Below are 14265 nucleotides of genomic sequence, written 5' to 3'. Positions count from 1 at the left end.
CCTGCTTGCTCTTTAACCAGAGAGTGACATACAAAACACAAAGGAGAAAGAGGAGGCTGGAGGCTGGAGATGCTGTGTGTTTTCTCAGCATACTGGTAAAATATTTGCCAAGATCTAGAGCAGGAGATATTGAAGTTGAATTTCTCTGTAGAAAGTTTAGAGTCAAATTCAGCTAATAAAATATAAATTTTTGGCATCATTGCTAAACATAAGTACTGAATCTAATAAATGTATGTTGGTTTATTATTGACTTTTTGTTTCATTTTCCTGCCTTTCATCAATTTGTTATTAGTTTGGGACACGATAACTAACTGTATAATCATTTGGACTATTTCTTGGGAGAAATGAGGAAAGAAAGCCCAAGTTATCCAGTTATAGAAAATCAGAATAAATTAAATTTGCTTTTAACTTGTTCTGCCCTGTTTTTCTCCAGCTGTAGTTCTGGGAAGGGAAAGTCAACGTAATCTGATTGTAAATGATGGGGATTTGATATGCTGGTTAATGATTATCCATAGGCGAGGAGGGTTTGCCAGGCTTGTTCAGACCCAAAGCATTTCTGGACAAGCAACAGGAATAGCCAGAGCCAAGGAGCCTGATAATTGGGGGAAATTCTTCTTCCTTAATTGGTGGCAAGGCATAATAGTACTTAGTGTAGGAAAGACATTTAAAAAGTGAATTGCCTCTATGTACCTATCCCTTTGTTTATTTCCTTTGCAGGAAACATTACTGGTTCTAAACTTTAGAGAGGGGAGAAAAGCCATTGTGGGGATACCTCTGGTTAAACTAGAAATATGTGGTTCTGGAAGGTTTACCCCTACTTAACTATTATTTTTTTTTTATATCATCTCCCACCTATGACTTGTTGAAATACTAATCTTTCGTAAGAAACCTTCAGGTTTAGAAAAACACATTTCAGTATTTCCTATTCTAGCTGAAAGGCAGAGTTTTAAAAATGATTTTCATTTCCTTCTTTAGAATTTTTTTCCTTTAGAATTTTTAAATTATTTAAAAAAATTTTTGACTGCACTGCACAGCATGTGAGATCTTAGTTCCCCAACTAGGGATTGAACCTGTGCCCCCGGCAATGGAAGCATAGATTCCTAACTACTAGACTACCAGAGCAGACCCCTAGAATTTTTATAAAATCAAACTGTTTTGCTAAAGCTCCAACCCCAAAGTTCTAAACAATTAAATGTGTTTTATAGGTTTTTTCACAAAACCTAAGAACGATTTGAGGTTTAAAAATAAAGTGCCTTGGGACTTCCCTGGTGGTCCAGCGATTAAGGCTCCACAATTCCAATGCAGGGGACAGAGTTTTAATCTCTACTTGGGATAACTAGGATCCCACATGCTGCATGTCTCAGGCAAATAAATAAATTATTTGAATTTATATTAAAACTACACAACTCTGAGAAGAAAACAGAGAAAGGGAATTCTATGGTGGTTCAGAGGGCTTTCACTGGGGACACGGGTTCAATCCCTGGTCAGGGAACTAAGATGAGATCCCACATGATACGCAGTGTGGCCAAAAAAAAAGGGGAAGGAAACATACAGGGAAAGCTTTCTGACTTTAGATTTGATGATGGGTTCTTGGATATGACACCAAAAGAACAGGGAGCGAAAGAAAAACAGGTAAATGAGACTTTATAAACATGAAAATTATCAAGAGCGTGAAAAGACAACTCAGAGAATGGGAAAGAATATTTACAAACCATATATCTGATAAGGGGCTAATATCCAGAATATGTAAAGAATTCACTCCCCACCACTCAGTAACAAAAATACAGACTAAAAAATGAGCAAAGGACTTGAATTTACATTTCTTCAAAGGACTTGAATCTACATTTCTTCAAAGATGATACACAAGTGGCCAATAACCACAATAAAAAAGGCTCAAAATCACTTATTATTAGAGAAATGCAAATCAAACCCACAATGTGATACCACCCCCTGTCCATTAGGATGGCTATTACAAGCAATGACAATAACAACAGAAAATAGCACATGTTGACCAGGAGGTGGAAAAATTGGACCCCTGTGTATAGCTGTTGGGAATGTAAAATGGTGCAATCACTGTGGAAAATAGTATGGTGTTTCCTCAAAAAATTTAAACACAGAATTACCTTATGATCCAGTAGGTATATACCCAAAAGAACTGATAGCAGAGGCTGGAACAGATACCTGTACATGAACATTCACAACAGCATTTTTCACAATAGCTGAAAGGTAGAAATATATGTCTATCAATGGAGGAATGGATAAACAAAACATGGTCTATACATACCAAGAAATATCCTTCGGCTTTAAAAAGGGATGAAATTCTGATACATGCTACAACATGGATGAACCCTGAAGACATTCTGTTAAGTGAAATATGCCAGATACAAAAGAACACTTTTGTAAAATTCAACTTATAAAAGGTATCTAGAAGAATCAAATTTATAGAGAAGAAAGTAGAATAGTGTTTATCAGGGACTGGGAAGTATGGGGATGGTGCAAGAGGGAGGAGGCAACGGGAAATTCTTAATGGGTACAGAGTTTTCAGTTTGAGATGATAAGAATTCTGGAGGTAGGTGGTGCTGATGGCTGCACAATGATGTAATGCCGCTGACCTGCACACTTTGAAATGGATGAAGTGGTAAATTTTGTGTTATGTAAATTTAACCAGAATTTTAAAATCCATTTGTTTATATACTCTTAATTTGGATTTCCCTAAAAACAGACCCTGTGGGACAAGGATTTAAGACGACGTGGTTTATGCGGGATCCTGAATAATACTGGTGAGTAGGGAAGAGAAGCAAGGGAGAGAAAGCAACCAAGACAATGTGAATCATCAAACCAGTCACCACTCTGAACAACCGAGACTTAATCCAGGTGGGAACTCTGGGATCCAACAGAGAACAGACCCCAGAGCTAACTCTCTGCAGATGTGGGATCCAGCAGAGAACAGACCCCAGAGCTAACTCTCTGCAGATGAAGGATATGGAATATTGCTCCACTAGTTCCCATCAATCATTTTTTTTTCAAATTACAAACTTTATTCAAATATCACCAGTTTTTTTCACTTGCATCCTTTTTCTGTTCCAGAATTCAATTTAAGACCCCATATCGCATTTAGTCGTCACGTCTTCTTAATCTCTTCTTACCTGTGACAGTTCCACTAGTCTTTCCTTGCTTTTCATAACCTTGAAGTAGTTGAAGAGAACTTGTAAGTTATTTTGTAGCATGCGTGCTCAGTCGCTCAGTTATGTCTGACTCTTTGCAACCCCATGGACTGTAACCCGCCGGGCTCCTCTATCTGTGGGATTCTCCAGGCAAGAATACTGGAGCAAGTTGCCATTTCCTCCTCCATGGGATCTTTGTGACCCAGGGACTGAGCCTGTGTCTCCTGCATTGTAGGTGGCTTCTTTACCGCTGAACTACTGGGAAACCCTGTTTTGTAGAATGTCCCTCAAGTTGCATTTCTCTGGTGTTGTCTCCAGTCAGCCTGGGATCATGGCTTTTGGAGAAGTGGTGGAGTGTCCGTCGCATCATATCACATCACACCTATCACAGGGAGCATGACAGCGACATAACAGCTGGCGATCTTGGCCCTGTGACATGGTTTAGGTGGCATCTGCCAGGTTTCTCCAACAGGGTAAAGTTCCCTTTTCCCCCTTTCTATACTGTTTGGAAGTTCTTTTTATGTTTCTTGGAAGTTGAGCCACTAAGACCTTAAGTAGAGGGAATTAAGGTCTACCTCCTAGAGAGGAGAGTGTCTACATATGTTCTTTGGAATTCCCATTAGTCATTTTTTAAGGGCTACTACTAAGATGTCCGAGTCCTTTGCACCAGGTGCAACAGAGAAGACTCCAGTGTCCAGAGAAAGTCACTGGGCAGAGGCATCCTGAAGCTGGCAGCAAACTAGGTGACATTATTAAAACTGAAAGAGATTTCTTGATTAGGCAGATCCTGAATAAAGTACTAGAGGACTTACTGGATGTGAAGCTTACATCAGGTATCATAATACCCCTTTCCTGAGACTGATTTTGGACTGTCTACTCTGCAGCATCCTCAGGTTTGGGTCAAGTCTTCACTTCCCAATCTGCTCCTCACCCTGTGCTCTAATAAGAAAAACACACAGCAGCCTTCTTTTCTGAAGAAGGAAAACTTGGACCAAAAAAAAAATCTGTTTTCTTCAAATATATGCCAATATCCTGTAATAATCTATAATGGGATATGATCTGCAAAAATTCTGAATCACTATGCTGTACACCTGAAACTGACAAAATATTGTAAATCAACTGTACTTCAAGAAAAAGAAAGAGAAAAATGTTGTCTTCTGAATGTAATTAAATCTTTTTTAAAAGAATGATTTATTTGGCTGCATCAAAGTTATTTAGTTGCAGCATGTGGGATTTAGTTCCCTGACTAGGGATTGAACCCTAGCCCCCTGCACTGGGAACATGGAGGCTTAGCCACTGGACCGCCAGGGAAGTCCGAATGCAATTATATCTTCTTTATATAATTATATATATAATTTATATATATTATAAGTTCTTTATATCTATATATTTATATCTTCTTTATATGCTGCTGCGGCTGCTAAGTCGCTTCAGTCGTGTCCGACTCTGTGCGACCCCATAGATGGCAGCCCACCAGGCTCCCCTGTCCCTGGGATTCTCCAGGCAAGAACACTGGAGTGGGTTGCCATTTCCTTCTCCAATGCATGAAAGTGAAAAGTGAAAGTGAAGTCGTTCAGTCGTGTCCGACTCTTAGCGACCCCATGGACTGTAGCCTACCAGGCTCCTCCGTCCGTGGGATTTTCCAGGCAAGAGTACTGGAGTGGGGTGCCATTGCCTTCTCCGCTCTTCTTTATATAATTATGTTATTTTTTGTATTCTCAAACTGCTATATGTATCTGCAGGTTTTCCTGTAAGTATTGAATAAATGAATGAGTTGGGGAGGAACAGGAGTCAAAGATGATGGACAAATTTCTTGGAGGACAAGAACTGGGCAGGAAGATAATCTGTAGAACAGTGAGAACCATCGAAGGTTAATTTCATTTACATTTCAGTGAATCCCAGGGACAACTCTCTTTGGGAGACTATTTATTGTGGAATTGTTTGAAACTGTGCAAATTCTCTTTGTTTGGTGTTTTGACCCCTTTCCTGCTTCCTGTTAAAATTAAACAGTAAAACCAAACCTAACCAAACAAAAAGTCCTTGGAAAATCTTAAGGTTCTGTGGTTTCAAGGCAGTCATGGGGTCACACGGATTTTTCTGATGCGTGGGGGCACCGGGTAGGCTGAGATCCCTGAAACATCACTGAAAATGAAGCTGATGGTCCCTCTCTGATGAGATGGGAAAATAAAAAGAGTCCACCAGACTTTCTATCTTTGACCTCCACTACAACTTGCTACTCTGGCTTGGAGCTGAAGAGATTCCCCTCTACCTGGGGGAGTGTGAAGACTAGACAACACTCTTTTGGCATAACTAAGTTAAATTAAAACATCCCCCATAGAAATATTTTCAGATGTGATGGTTAGGTTCTGAAGTACTGACAGCAAAATTACAGCTTAAATAGGTTTTGTGGATTTAAAACATAATGACTTACCATTTCTCACTTTTGGGACCAAATCCAATTTCATGTCAGGAAATTCCTCAACTGGAAGATTGAGTGAGAAAAAAAAAGCTAATGTTAACTCATTGGGGAAATATTTTTTTCACTTACCTGCCTGGCGTGTATTTTTTGATTTATACAAGTATAGGTTTATACAAGCCCTTTCTGAGATAACAATATTTGACTTAAAAGTATCCTATATGACTAGGGCCTGCTGTATAGCGCACAGAACTCTACTCAGTATTCTGTAATAACCTACATGGGAAAAGGATCTGGAAAAAAAAAGAGATACCTGGATATATATAAGTGAATCACTTTGCTGTACATCTGAGGCTAACACAACATAGTAAATCAACTATACCCCAGTATAAAATAAAAAATAAGATTTAAAAAATGTACACTATGAGGTATCAAGCAATGAACAGACATGGAGGAAACTTAAATGTAAATTACTTAAGTGAAAGAAGCCAATCTGAAAAGGCCACAAATTGCACGATTCCATCTATATGATGTTCTGGAAAAGGTAAAACTATGGCTACAGTAAAAATATCATTGGTGGCCAGGGGTTAGAGGGGAGAGCAGGATGAAGAGCCTGAGCATAGAGAATTTTGAAGGCAGCAAAAACACCCTGTTTGATACTTTGAAAGTGAATACCTGACAGTATACATTTGTCCAAACACACAGAATATAAGACACCAAGAGTGAACCCCAGTGTAAAATTATGACTTGGGGTGATGATGATATGGCAGTGTAGGTTCATCAATTGTAAAGAAGTTACCCTCCTGGGGCGGGATGAGGAGGAATGTTGATAATGGAGAAAGGATGTACGTGTGGGGTCACAGGGTATATGGGAAACCTTTGTGCCTTCTGCTCAAAATCACTGTGAACCTAAAAATCCTGCAAAAAGAAATAAAGTTTATTATTATTATTTTTAATGAACTGTATGTTTAGCTATTGCGTATTTACAGGGGCTTTTCTGTCTCAGAAGAGCAGGATTGTCTTGGGTGGATGTTGCCACCTTGTGGCCAATATGGGAAATTGTCAAAAGGAAGACTTGCTAGAAGACCTTACAAGAAATGGAGTAGCCCCTCATAGTCAACAAGAGTCCAAAATGCAGTACTTGGGGGCAATCTCAAAAACGACACAATGATCTCGGTTTATTTCCAAGAGAAACCATTCAATATCACAGTAATCCAAGTCTATGCCCCAACCACTAATTCTGAAGAAGCTGAAGTTGAACAGTTCTATGAAGACCTAAAGATCTTCTAGAACTAACAGCAAAAAAAAAAAAAAAAGAAAGAAAAAAGATGTTCTTTTCATCATAGGGGACTGTAATGCAAAAGTAGGAAGTCAAGAGCTACCCAGAATAACAGGCAAGTTTGACTTTGGAGTACAAACTGAAGCAAGATAAAGGCTAATAGAGTTTTGTCAAGAGAACACACTGGTCATAGCAAACATCCTTTTCCAACAACATGAGAGATGACTCTCCACGCGAACACCACCAGATGGTCAATACCAAAATCAGATTGATTATGTTCTTTGCAGACAAAGGTGGAGAAGCTCTATACAATCAGCAAGAACAAGACCTGGAGTTGACTGTGGCTCAAATCATCAGCTCCTTGCTGCAAAATTCAGGCTTAAATTAAAGAAAGCCTGGAAAATCAGTAGGCCATTCAGGTATGACCTAGATCAAATCCCTGATGATTATACAGTGGAGGTGACGAATAGATCTGGTAGACAGAGGCCTGAAGAACTGTGGACAGAGGTTGGTAACGTTGTACAAGAGGCAGTGACCAAAACAATCCCCCAAAAAAGAAATGCAAGGAGGCAAAACGGTTGTCTGAGGAGGCTTTACAAATAGCCAAGGAAAGAAGAAAAGTGAAAGGCAATGGAGAAAGGGAAAGATATACCCAATGGAATGCAGAGTTCCAGAGAATAGCAAGGAGAGATAAGAAGGCCTTCTTCAATGAACAATACAAAGAAAGAGAGTAAAACAGGAGAATGGAAAAAACTAGAGATCTCTTCAAGAAAATTAGAGACATCAAGGGAACATTTCATGATAAAGGACAGAAATGCTAAAACATAACAGAAGCAGAAGAGATTAAGGAGGGGTGGAAAGAATACACTGAAGAACTATACAAGAAAGATCTTAATGACCCAGATAACCATGATAGTGTGGTTGCTCACCTAGAGCCAGACATCCTGGAGCGTGAAGTCAAAAGGGCCTTAGGTAGCATTACTTGGAACAGAGGTAGTGGAGGTGACAGAATTTCAGCTGAGCTATTTGAAATCCTAAAAGATGATGCTGTTAAAGTGCTGCACTCAATATGCCAGCAAATTTGGAAAACAGCAGTGGCCACAGGACTTGAAAAGGTCAGTTTTCATTCCAATCCCAAAGAAGGGCAATGCCAAAGAATGTTCAAACTACTGTAAAATTGCACTCACTCCACAGGCTAGTAAGGTTATGCTCAAAATCCTTCAAGCTAGGCTTCAAAGGTACTTAAACCGAGAACTTCCACATGTACAAACTGGATTTAGAAAAGGCAGAGGAACCAGAGATCGTATTGCCAACGTTTGTTGGGTCATGGAGAAAGCAAGAGAGTTCCAGAAAAACATCTACTTCTGCTTCACTGACTATGCTAAAGCCTTTGATTGTATGGATCACAACAAACTGGGGAAAATTCTTATAGAGAAGGGAATACTAGACCATCTTACCTGCCTCCTGAGAAACCTGTATGCAGGTCAAGAGGCAACAGTTAGAACCAGACATGGAGCAATGGACTGGTTCCAAATGGGGAAAGGAGTACGTCAAGGCTGTGTGTTGTCACCCTGCTTATTTAAGTTATATGCAGAGTACATCATGAGAAATGCCATCACAAGCTATAATCAAGATTGCCAGGAAAAATATCAACAACCTCAGATATGCAGATGATACCACCCTTATGGAAGAAAGTGAAGAGGAACTATAGAGCTTCTTGATAAGGGTGAAAGAGGAGAGTGAAAAAGCTGGCTTGAAACACAATATTAAAAAAACAAAGACCATGGCGTCTGATCCCATCACTTCATGGCAAATAAAAGGGGAAAAAGTGGAAGCAGTGACAGGTTTTATTTTGGGGGGCTCCAAAGTCACTGAAGGTGGTGACTACAGTCATATAAAAAACATTTGTTCCTTGAAAGGAAAGTTATGACAAACCTACTTCTCAGTGTGTGCTCAGCAACTCAGTCATGTCCAAGTTCTTGCAACCCCAGGGACTGTAGCCTTCCAGGTTTCCTCTGTCCATGGGGTTTTTCCAGCAAGAATACTGGAACAGGCTCCAATTTCCTCCTCCAAGGGATCTTCCTGACCCAGTGATGGAACCTGAGTCTCTGGCGTCTCCTGCACAGGCAGGTGGATTCTTTATCATTGAGTCCCCTGGAAGCCCTGACAAACCTGAACAGGGTATTAAAAAGCAGAGACATCATTTTGCCAACAAAGGTCCATATAATCAAAGCTATGGTTTTCCCAGTAGTCATGTACAGATGAGAGAGTTGGTCCATATAGAAGGCTGAGTGCCGAAGAATTGATGCTTTCAAACTGCATTGTTGGAGAAGACTCAAGAGTCCCTTGGACTGCAAGGAGATCAAACCAGTCAATACTAAAGGAAACCAACCCTGAATATTCATTGAGAGGACTGATGCCGAAACTGAAGTTCCGATACTTTGGCTACCCGTTTCGAAGAGCTGACTCATTGGAAAAGACCGTGATGTTGGGAAAGATTGAAGGCAAAAGGAGAAAAAGGCAGCAGAGGATGAGATGCTTAGATAGAAGTACTGCCTCCATGGACATGAAACTGAGCAAACTCCAGGAGATAGTAGAGGACAGAGGAACCTGGCGTGCTGTAATCCCTGGGGTCGCAAAGAGTCAGACATGACTTAGCGACTGAGCAACAACAACAGGCTGAGACATGGTGAACTTAAACTAGGCTTTCTTTCAGATATTCTCTACTCATAGCTCAGGAAATCCACCAAAGTGCTTTACCTATATAATAAATGCTGGGTACTCACAGATACAGAGAATAGATTGCTGCTTGCCAGAGGTGAGGGGTGAGAGGTGGGCAAAATAGATGTGAAGGGGGTCAAAAGGGACAAAATTTCAGGTACCAAACAAAGGTCATGGGAATGAAATGTACAGCATGGTGACTATGGTTAATAATACTGTGCAGCATGTTCGAAAGTCGCTAAGAGAGTAGATCTTAAACGTTCTCATCAAAGAAATAATGTTTCTGTAATCTATGCATGCTGATGGATGTTAACTAGACTTATTGTGGTGATCATTTTGCAATATACATAAATAAGGAATCATCATGCTGTATACTTGGAGTTAGTATAATGTTCTATGTCAGTTATATCTCAGTCGAAAGTACTCAATAAAAACCAGAGCTTTGTTTTAATCAGTATGTCCCACTACAAAGGAAATCAAAAGTGATTAATTTTTATTTACAAAATCATCTTGTGTTAGTCACTCAGTCGTGTTCAACTCTTTGGGACCCCATGGACTGTAACCCACCAGGCTCCTCTGTCCCAGTGTATATTCAGATTCCTATTAAAGTTCAAAGAGTTCAAAACTTTGAGAGGCTTTGTTTTTTTTTTTTTTTGAGAGGCTTTTAAGCAGGATATATGATTCCATTTTGGGTACCCTATTATCTGCCACTAATCCACATGTCTATTTTTACCAAGAGGTCTAATCTTAGGGATTCATTACATTCTCAGAACTGGAGGGAGCACCCACAGAAAATTAGCTTTTTTTTAACATGAAGTTTGTAACAGATGCAAGATTAAGAAAATAAATCTCTTAAGATAACAATTTTTGGATGGTTCTACATCCTCCAGAATCCCTTGTCTGATTTAAGCTCCTTAATAAATCAAAGCATTTGTTCTGAGGCTGCCAACAACCTTGGAAGGTTTCAACAGATGGGATCTCAAATAGCTCTGGGATACTTCAGATTATGTGAAATGATACAAAACAATATAAAAAAATCACTACAATCTTCCCAAGGCTTTACAACATTAGAAAAGAAACGATGATTTGCTTAGTTATGGATTTTTGCCTGACTCTGTTTGCAGAAATACTTCTGAGACCTGCCCTTTGTGCACTTTGAGATATCCTACGTCTGTGACTCAAGTATTATGCCCAAAGCTCTTGCTTTCAGTTCATTGTCAGGGGTGAAAGCGAATTTTTGTGGTCGTAACTCTTTTTTTTTTTTTTAAACAGATGACTTTTTTTCCCCCACTGCACCAGGCAGCATGCGTGATCTTAGTTCCCTGACCAGGAATCGAACCTGTGTCCCTTGCAGTGGAAGTGCAGAGCCCTAACCACTGGACAGCCAGGGAAGTCCCTGTGGTTGTAGCTCTTTATAGGTGTCACTCTGCTGATGTCATCACAGTTGCCATCTTCTCCAAGTTGTGTCTGTGATTTGCGAAGATGGTGAAAGCAGAGAACTGTAGTGCCTCTGCCCCGTCCCCAGTAACATCTTAGAGACAAACGCAAGACACACACGTCCTAGGTGGATTTTTATGTTATAGTACCTTATGTCCATGGGCTTCCCTGGTAGCTCAGCTGGTAAAGAATTCGCCTACAATGCAGGAGACCCCGGTTTGATTCCTGGGTTGGGAAGATCCCCTGGAGAATGGATAGGTACCCACTCCAGTATTCTTGGGCTTCCCTGGTGGCTCAGAAGGTAAAGAATCTGCCTACAATGTGGGAGACCTGGGTTCGATCCCTGGGTTGGGAAGATGTCCTGGAGGAGGTCATGGCAACCCGCTCCAGTATTTTTGCCTGGAGAATCCCATGGACAGAGGAGCCTGGTGGGCTACAGTTCATGGGGTCACAGAGTCAGACACAACTGAAGCGACTTAGCAGGTATGCCTCTTATGTCTGTAGTGCTCAGTGCAGTCTATGAAAACATGCTTGCATCCATATACCTTACACTAATGTTTCCTCTACTCTATACCCATAGGACCAAGGAATACTTGCCAATCCTTCTGACTGAGTAATTAAGAATTTATGTGAGACAGCCTTGGACCTGGCTTTGTCCTTCGTGGAGTTTCTGGTTGAGACCATAATAAAAGGTACCTCATCAGATTCTTTATGACCTAGAGTGAATCTGATCCTTAGCCAAGGGGACTGAGCAGGTGACATCAAGTAGGAAGTATTTTTTTTTTTAATTGAACTGCAGTTATTTTAAAATGTGTTAATTTCTACTGTACAGCAGAGTGATTCAGTTGTATATATGCATACGTTCTTTTTAAAAATATTCTTCTCTATATCATTTATCATAGGATACTGAATGTTGTTCCCTGTGCTATACAGTAGGACCTTGCTATTTATCCATTCTATATATAATAGGTTACATCTACTAACCCCAATCTTCCATTTAGGAAGCTAAGTATTTTGAATGATCTTTTTTCCTTTTGGTTGCACGGCACATCTTGTGGGATCTTAGTTTACTGACCAGGGATCTCACCTGGGCCCTTGGCACTGAAAGCAAAGAGTCCTAACCACTGAGCCACCAGGGAATTCCCTTGGAATGACCTTTAAGGTCTGCTGTGTCCTAGATTTCCTTGGCCCTCTTCTCCTCCCCCCAGGAATTGCATTCTATTAGCTTTAGCTTCTATTTATACTGTTTATACATTTATATGTTTATTTATTTGTTTCCATTTATAATGGAGTGGGTAGCCTTTCCCTTCTCCAGGGAAATCTTCCCAACCCAGGTCTCCCTCACTGAAAGCAGATTCCTCACAAGCTGAGCCACAAGGGAAACCCAAGAATACTGAAGTGGGTAGCCTATCCCTTCTCCAGGGCATCTTCCTGACCCAAGAATCGAACCGGGGTCTCCTGCATTGCAGGCAGATTCTTTACCAACTGAGCTATCAGGGAAGCCCATTTATATGTTGATGACTGTCAGTTCTATCGTTTTAACCCAAAACTCTCTCTTGTGATCCAGATCCACATAATCCACTGACTCTTGAGAACTTCATCTTGGGTGTCTCTTGACTACCTTATGGAATTCATTTGCATTTCTCTAGAGTCATTTTTTGCCATCTAACTAAACGCCAACTCAGCAACCTGTAGTTCTCTCTGCCTTCCACACTGTCTACCTCCTCCTCACTTTCACCTGGCTGACTTCTATTTAATTTTGAGGGTTGAATTTTTTAATATTTCTTTTGGGAAATCTTCCCTGAATTCTTCAGGCCAGATCAACCGCTCCTCTATTCTCACAGCTCCTTGTGTTTACCCTTCATAGCACTTGCATTATTTTATATTAACTTGTCTATCTCCTTCATGTACTGTAAGTCCCTTGATAGAGGGAAGTCTGTCTAGTCAACACTGTAACACCAGTGCCTAGTAGGCATTCTGCAAATAGTTACTGAATGAATTAAGGGCCTGATCCATCTAAAGCATAAATCGTCAGCACTGACAAGTCATTTATGTATGTGCATTGCATGTGCTCTATGGGAACAGAATAAAATATGAACTGGGAAAATTTAAGGTTCTGTGATCCTGAAGAACAGAAGTGTGAGCCACCTAATGGCAGCGTATGATTCTTACTATATTCAGAAGGTATTAGAATTAAGGATGAAAAATGTCACTGCCATATCAGTCAACAAAAGATGCTGCAGCCATCAAGTCATCAACCAGCTGAAGTCACCTCCTGAAAAACCACCCCCCCTCAACACACAGGATATTGGCCCCAGATAGCTGAGGTGCACATCAAAGGAGTAATTTCAATGAGCCCAGACTCTTGCATTTCTCCATACATAGAAAAAGCACTAAATTATTCATTATCTTGGTATGTATGGTTGTCTTTAATTAACAGCAGTCTTTTGAGCTTCTGAGTACTTGATCTTCATTACAAAAACTCCTATATTTCCTGCCACCCCCAGCCCCCCATCGCTTTGGAGCAGTCCCTCAGAGCTAAGAGGCTGCCTCCTGGGCTTAAATCCTCAGCAAGCCCACTGAATAAAACATAACTCTCAAATTTTACGTTGTGCATTTTTTCTCAGTTAACAGAATAACGCATTAAAAAAAAAAGGCAAGATGATTTATTCACTTAACAAACCAGGAATGAGGGCCTACTGGGTGCCAGGCCTTGTGAGGGGCTTTGGACATCCTGAGAAATTGTCCTCCAAGAGTTCAAAGCTGAGTGGGAAAAAAGCTAAAGGGGGAAGAGACACAAAGGAAATTCAATTCGGCCCCCTCGCTTTACAGAGAAGACCTAAATGACTTCTACAATGTCTTCCAAATTACTCAAGAACTGGGGTTTTCCTTTTATATGACCACACTTTTTCGCAGCTTCAATTAGTCTGTCCCTAAAAGGGGAACACTGTGGGACTGCCCTCGTGGTCCAGTGGTTAGGGATCCACCTGCCAATGCAGGGGACACAGGCTCCATCCCTGGTCCAGGAAGATTCCACATGTCGTGGAGCAGCTAAGCCCACGTGCCATAACTACAGAGCCCAAGAGCTGAGAGCCTGTGCTCCACAGTTAGAGAAAGCCTGTGTGCAGCGGTGAAGACCTAGTGCTGCCAAAAATAAATAAATTAATTAATTAAAAGGGAACAGTGTATCAGTGATACTCCGAAACCACAGCTCACCTTGGAAGGGAAAAAGAAAATGAATGGTATGC

At 40.6% G+C, this 14265-nt stretch overlaps 1 protein-coding gene across 1 annotated transcript in view; it reads right to left on the bottom strand.

Annotated features, from left to right (window-relative positions):
* Positions 1-14265, bottom strand: part of LOC145519017 (uncharacterized) — a 108052-nt gene that overhangs the window by 49357 nt on the left and 44430 nt on the right. Inside the window, exon 3 of the mRNA XM_081524266.1 lies at positions 5596-5646. Within this exon, the coding sequence (XP_081380392.1) occupies positions 5596-5646 (51 nt within the window). The remainder of the gene's footprint in view (positions 1-5595; positions 5647-14265) is intronic.

The sequence above is a fragment of the Giraffa tippelskirchi genome, chromosome 8 (genome assembly GCF_054371585.1).
Source record: "Giraffa tippelskirchi isolate mGirTip1 chromosome 8, T2T-mGirTip1v1.2.pri, whole genome shotgun sequence".
Lineage (NCBI taxonomy): Eukaryota > Metazoa > Chordata > Mammalia > Artiodactyla > Giraffidae > Giraffa > Giraffa tippelskirchi.
Note: the sequence above shows the minus strand (reverse complement) of the source record. Positions and strands in the feature narration are given on the sequence as shown.